Consider the following 6,575-nt stretch of genomic DNA (forward strand, 5'->3'; position numbering starts at 1 on the left):
TCTTGGAAATCGAAATACTTACTTTCCCGGAGCGTGGTTTGCGCCATTGTCGCATCCCGGAACGTCGTTACGTGTACCCGCAGCTCGCCGGTTCATGCTTCCGTATTTCTGTACGTACTTATCGTCCTCTTCTGGTGTTCCAGCGGGATGTCCTCCAGTTGTTTGTTCCACGAAAGTTTCGTCGTTTTCATCTAGTTGCCATAAACGAAGAACACATTCTTGTTCAATCAGTTTATATTTTTCGTGCGGGTGCTTTATTTTGCTCCTCGCTTCATACACTGTTTCCTTTTGGGTGTTTTCTCTCATTACACAGTCATAATTTTTCACACTTTTTCTCTTACTGCACAGTAATAGTTTTTCACAGTTTTTTCTTCTACACAGTAATTGTTTTTCCATAGTTTTTCTCTCACCGTACAGTAAAAGTTTTTCTTTACTTGATCATTGAACCGTGATCGTGGCTAATGAAACAGCTTGTTTTATTTCGCGCTGGGTGCGCATTCGTTCATAAGTGATTATTAATTTATACGCGAAGTATAGTGTCAAATGCGATGACACCAGCTACGCACAGGTATGCGATCAGATTTAGGGATGTTGCAGATGTTTCTGCTGTCTTCGCATGGTTTTGAGACACCGCGTTCACTACGTTAAGTACGTGCTCATGGGTAACTGTGTTGTCTTTACTCTGGTTTTTGCCCATTTTATTCTTCTCTCTTTTTTTTTTGTCGGGCTGCCTCACAATTTTTCTTCCCGAAGTTCGAACAATTTTTTTTAGTTCATTTATTATCCACCTCCGTGGAGTATGTCGCACGGCTTCACGACACACACGTTCTAATACTGCTTCATAAGTTTGTTTCCTAAAGTTATCGGAGTTTGATTAGCTCACTTTTACACCTCTTAACTTATTATCACTTGGAAGGTTTCGCACAGTACTTTTCTAACTATGATCATATTCTTAACTTCACTTTTTTTTCACTAAGTTCATTTCTAAACTGATAGGCTTTTCTGATCTCCGCGATGCAAGCTCGGAAAGTCCGGTCGCCATAACGTATTAAAACACACTGTTTCGAATTGATAACAAGAATTCTGCTTTATTTCGATATGTCTTAACTTATATAACTTCTCTCTCTTAGATTTATTCTGGTAGGGGACCCCGCCCATTTGGACGATTCTTGAGTAGGAAGTTTAGCTGATAAATCTTTGATCAATCTTTGATATTTAAGATAATCAATTTGATCTAAAGCTTTAATATTTATTACTAAGATTTCGACTGCTGTAATAAAGTCGATCTTTGTTTTGGGGATTGTAATAACCTCGATAACAACGAATATTAACACTCACAGTCTCTTTCATGGGGAGCAACTTCCACCTGTTTATTAATCCTCTCCCTCTCTCTCTCACATCAGGATACCACATCCTCCCCTAATCAGCAAAATGAATGTATGTAATGATACAAAAGATATTTCACATAATTATTCTTGGGTTAACGAATCAATGTATCTTTTCGGACGTTTGATTTCCCTGCGGCTCCTCGGTTGCTCGTCAGCTGTGTGATCATCTAATTTCGACAAGGATGCACCCTCTTCCTCCCTTGGTAAAAAGTTATCAGTGACGATGTCATTACCTTCGTTGCGTTCTACATACTTCTTCAGCAATTTAACGTTTCTATCATAAATTTTATTTGTCGTAATATCTTGTAGTTTAGCCCTTCCTGCTCCTGTCACTTGAATAACCTTATGTAATACATTTTTGTAAAAAGTATCGGTTTTATCGCGTTTCTGCTGCATGACAAGCACAGTATCTCCCACTTTGATCTCCGAATCTCGAGCATTCCGGCTCAAATCTGTGTATGTATTGCGTTGGAACTTTGCGTATTTATCGCGCTCTCGTAATTCATCATCGTTAGATTGTTGGTGATCCGTTCTTATATTCGGCAGAAAACTTCTAATAGCTCTTCCAAACATGAGCTCAGCTGGAGGAACTTTAGTTACATGATGTGGCCACGAATTATATGCTGTTACGTAATTTGCCAATGCCTCTTTCCAGTTTTGTTTATTGAGTTTGGCAATCGCTGTAATTTTATTTATTCCCTGCATACTTCGCTCCACTAAACCATTCTCAGTCGGATTCAACGGTGTGCTGTGAATAAACTTGATTCCCCATCTTTCTTTGAGCCAAGTAGAAAGTTCGACACTGTTGAATGGAGGGCCGTTATCGGCTTTCAAAGTTTTTGGAATGTAGTATATGTTGAAAATTCTTCCAAGGGCTCGCTTCACTGCTTCCACATCAGTCTTTTCCATGGGCACTGCGACTAGAAACCTAGAATAATTATCCGTCAAAACCAACGCTTTCCAGTTATGACTGTCTGAGGCCGTCGAGAAATCCATAGAAACGTAATCCCAAGGGTTTTTTGGAAGTTCCGTCAGTGTGATAGGTAGCGGGTAACTATTTGCAATAACCAATTGACATTCGGGGCAGCTAGCAACAAAATTTTCAACATCCCGATCCATTCTCGGCCACCATAAGCCTTGTCTCAGAAAATTTTTCATCGTAGACATCCCAGGGTGACTTCGATGGGCTAAATGGAGTGCTCTATTTCGCAATGCTGACGGCAAAACCATTTTCTCCTGCTTCATTAACAATCCACCTTGCAAATAAAGGTCTCCTTGGAAGGCTTGATATTTCGCAATAGTTTCTGGCCATTTCTCAGTTTTCTCCATCCATGTAATGACTTGCTGAAGTTCTTCGTCCTTAGACAAACCCTCTTTCACATTTGCATTAGTCAATGCTAGAAGTTGACTATTAATGCTGCTCGGGTCAGCTTCGACAGAACACAACTCAAAGGATTTTTCGAATTCTCCAAACTCTGGATCATTTCGCTTAGTACAAATCCTGGAAGGAGCGTCGGCGATGTTGTCTTTACCTGCAACGTGTTCGAATTCATAACAAAAATGATCCATTCTCATGAGCCAACCTTCTGCCCTAGACATTATCCTTTTGCCAACATCCTTGCGATACCTATTTTTGGTCATGAACATCAAAGCTTCACTATCAGACCTCAGCGTGAACTTACGACCAAGCAGATAGTATGCAAATTTTTCCATCGCCCAGACGATGGCAAGTGCTTCGCGGTGCAATTGAGGATATCTGGATTCTGTAATCGTCAGGCTCTTCGATGCGCAGGCAATAATACGAAATTCTCCTGAACTTTTCTCTTCTTGCACTAACACTGCCCCAAGGCCCCAAGGTGAGGCGTCGGTATACAGTATAATTTTATCTTTTCCACTGAAGTAGCCTCTTTTAATCAAATCGAATTCCGCGGCCTGCTTTAGCTCGTCAAATGCCAATTGATGAATTTTCTCCCATTTAAAACTAATTTTGGTTGTTAGCAACTCGCGCAACGGCTTTGTTTTGTGCGAGAAATTAATAATGAAAGGACTGATAAACGTCAAAAGACCCAAAAAGCTTCTCAGTTCCGAAATATCCTTTGGTCTTTCAAAGTACTTGATATCTGAAAGCTTTTCTTTCATAGGCAAAATACCAGTGCCGTCTATAGTGAAACCCAGAAAATCCACAGTCGTTTGATCGTACATTGACTTACTTTCATTGATAGTGAGATGATTTTGCTCCAGTACTTTTTTTACAGCCATGACATTTTCTCTTAGCTCGGCCAAAGACCTTCCGTGAATCAAAATGTCATCTAAGTACACGATCACATTCTTGCACCCCGCTAACAGTTTCTCCATGATCTTTTGAAATAATTCGGGCGCACACGACAACCCAAACGGTAACCGCTTGAACCGCATCAATCCATTTGCAGTCATGAAGGTCGTCAGATGACGAACTTCTTCATGCAGCTCGATATGAAAATATGCATCTTTGAGATCTAATTTCGTGAAAAAAATCGACCCCTCACCATTGGGAATATCTGACCAAATTCTCTCCAACGTAGGCATGGGATACGGTTCACGAATTAAGGCTTTATTGACTTCTCTGTAGTCCACTACGATTCGAAAATCATCCGTTCCTTTAGGTACCAACACGAGAGGGGACACATGAGTGATAACGTCGTTTTCCTTATCAGCTCTCTCAATTATACCTTTTATTTCCAACATTCGCAGTCTCGTATTCGTGGCGCTTTCAAAAGCCTTCGGGATATTGTATCTTATTATCTGTTTTGGTGCCACCGATTCATCCACCTTGAACTTCACTCCTTCAATTGGGATTTTGGGAAATTCTTCCACTAGCTCTGACCTATTTACCATTTCGGTCAAATTAACGCGTACATCGTTCGAGCTCTGCCCAATATGAATCAAGTTCATGTTTCTTGCTGTTTCGTAGCCAAGCAGAGACAATTGGGTACCCTTTACAACGAAAAATTTTGCCAGTTGCACAGGCGAACAATTGTTTGCGATTCCAATAAATGCTTTGAAGGAACACTCGACTTCTAAAGGATACTGACTCGCATAACTTTTCAATACCTCTTCTGGGTGAATAACCAGATCCTGTATAACAGTGCGGCAGTTGCGTTTTATCGCTCTCCATTCCTCACTTGTGATTGTATTAACGGCAGAACCAGAATCCACCATGAATTTCAACTCCTCGGTACCAATTATGCAGCGAACGAATCGTGGGTCCTCGATGACTCTGTCTTTTCCCACACCTCCAGTAATTAACTGTGAAAATTTATGTACCAAAGAAGAAAAAAAAAAAACAGAATTAAATGACCCATTTATTTTATTTTATTTTTATCCTAGTTTTATCTAAAACAAAAGTGAATGAACAGTTCGATATCTAATTATCTACCTGATTGATTTTGTCAACCTCGCTTTTAATCGCATTCTCTCGTTTATTAGACGTCGCATAGTCTGGCGGAGGAGAACAATATTTTGCAAAATGACCAAAACGCTTGCAAGCAAAACAGCGCACACGAAATGCCTTGCATTGTCTCGGACCGTGCTGTTGTCCACACTTTTTACAATTAAATCCAGTCGGCTCGTCCCGGTTGACTCGCTTCTGTGAATCCCAGCGGCGATCTTGCATTCTGTTTGTGCTGCGATATGGTTCAAAACGTCTGTCGGTCCATGCTGGTTTAGCTGCCTGCTGAAATTTTGAGAACTTCACTGCATTCACCGACTTAACTTCGGTTTCTTCCATCGATTCCCGCTCCGGATTGCTAACACTTTTGGCGTCTCTAACTCGATTTTTATCGTCCTCTGTCTCAGCTCGAATATAATCCAAGTGCTTGCCGTGATCAATGATTTTCTCCAAACTGTTGTTAAATACATTCGATATTTCGTAAAGCTTCTTAGAGATATCCGGGATTGATCTTCTAACAACAGCTTGAATAAATTCTTCCTCCCTTTGTCCAATACTGAACTCGCAGAACTTCGCTTGATTCTCGAGCCTCAATATCCAGTCGACAAATGGCTCAGTCGTTTTCATGCGCATTTCTCTGAATTTCATTCGTTCCTTAGATACGTCACAAGTGCCATTGAAATAGTTGTTGAGCGCTAATATCGTTTCACTGTATACATTACCCGAATGATTCACTATGAGTTTTTCTTGCAATTCAATTATACTGAGGAGGTAATCTCCTGCAAAAATCTTCAATCCAGTTAACTTCGTGATCGGGTCGACGAGAGTTTTACAAGAAACGATCCGTTCGAACTGATCGCGGAAGCGAATCCACTCTGCTTTCCGCTCAGTTATTGGCAACGATTCCGCAAATGGCTTCAACGGCCATGAACCTAAATAGATTTGTGTTTTTAGGTACACCTATTTAAAGGAGCGAAAAAAAAAAAAAAAAAGAAGAAACTAACCTGCAAGCCATTTTGCTCTTGCGTTTTCATCAAGTACTGGAGGGTTTACCCCGCTGGTAGTAAAATTTTCTATGGCCAGTTTTCGCGGATTGGCAGTCTGAACCGATCGAACAATATCACCTTGGCCTTCACTAAGATCATCTTCTGAATCCTCAGATGGATAAATCGTTGACTCTTTCCAAAAACCACTCATTTTTGCAAAATAAAACTTCAAAACTCGAGCGCTTGCGGCTTGTCCTGATGCGAAAAATGGCTTATGAAGAGAGAAAAAAAAAAGAAAAGAGCTAACCGATGCTGCGTTCAGTATTGCTTTCTCTTTTTCGCTCACTCAGGTGTTACAGGGTGTTACTAGTTTCGCAAGCGGCAAACGGAAAAATAATGTACTCATACTGTGAAATGTTGTGCACGGAGAGAAAAAAAAATCACCGAACCAAAACAAATCACCTGATCATAAATCAAACTAAATGGAATTTAATGTTCGATCTATCTGAGCATAGCTACTGAGTACTTATTCATTTATTTATTATAATAGTGATTTTCTTTGTGAATTCTTTACACATTTTCGCTATCAGTTCTGTTGCTCTGAGCAAAATACTCGACTAAAAAGAAATTCGAAAATATAAAAATATATTCAGTTGCCATTTGCTTTCTTTCTTTTTTTTTTTTTTTTTTTTTTTTTTTTTTTTTTTTCAGTAGTATTTATTGGTCTTGGGCTATACCCTCAACAGATACTTTTCTTTCGTCATGAGCTATACT

At 39.9% G+C, this 6,575-nt stretch overlaps 1 protein-coding gene across 1 annotated transcript; it reads right to left on the reverse strand.

The window, feature by feature from the left end:
- Positions 1-1,469: 1,469 nt before the first annotated feature.
- LOC131428683 (uncharacterized protein K02A2.6-like) lies at positions 1,470-6,102 on the reverse strand. Its single transcript, XM_058592731.1, has 4 exons — positions 5,820-6,102; positions 4,804-5,747; positions 2,972-4,673; positions 1,470-2,920 (listed from the first exon to the last, which is right to left on the reverse strand). The coding sequence occupies exons 1-4, from the start codon at positions 6,010-6,012 to the stop codon at positions 1,470-1,472; spliced, it is 4,290 nt and encodes a 1,429-aa protein (XP_058448714.1). The 5' UTR covers positions 6,013-6,102.
- Positions 6,103-6,575: the final 473 nt, after the last annotated feature.

The sequence above is a fragment of the Malaya genurostris genome, chromosome 1 (assembly GCF_030247185.1).
Source record: "Malaya genurostris strain Urasoe2022 chromosome 1, Malgen_1.1, whole genome shotgun sequence".
Taxonomy (NCBI): Eukaryota; Metazoa; Arthropoda; class Insecta; order Diptera; family Culicidae; genus Malaya; species Malaya genurostris.

Coding starts and splice junctions, on each gene's coding strand:
- LOC131428683 (XM_058592731.1), bottom strand. CDS start 6,012: ATGAGTGGTTTTTGGAAAGAGTCAACGATTTATCCATCTGAGGATTCA. Junction 5,748..5,819: donor AAGAGCAAAATGGCTTGCAG/GTTAGTTTCTTC, acceptor AAATCTATTTAG/GTTCATGGCCGTTGAAGCCA. Junction 4,674..4,803: donor AGGTTGACAAAATCAATCAG/GTAGATAATTAG, acceptor AAATTTTCACAG/TTAATTACTGGAGGTGTGGG.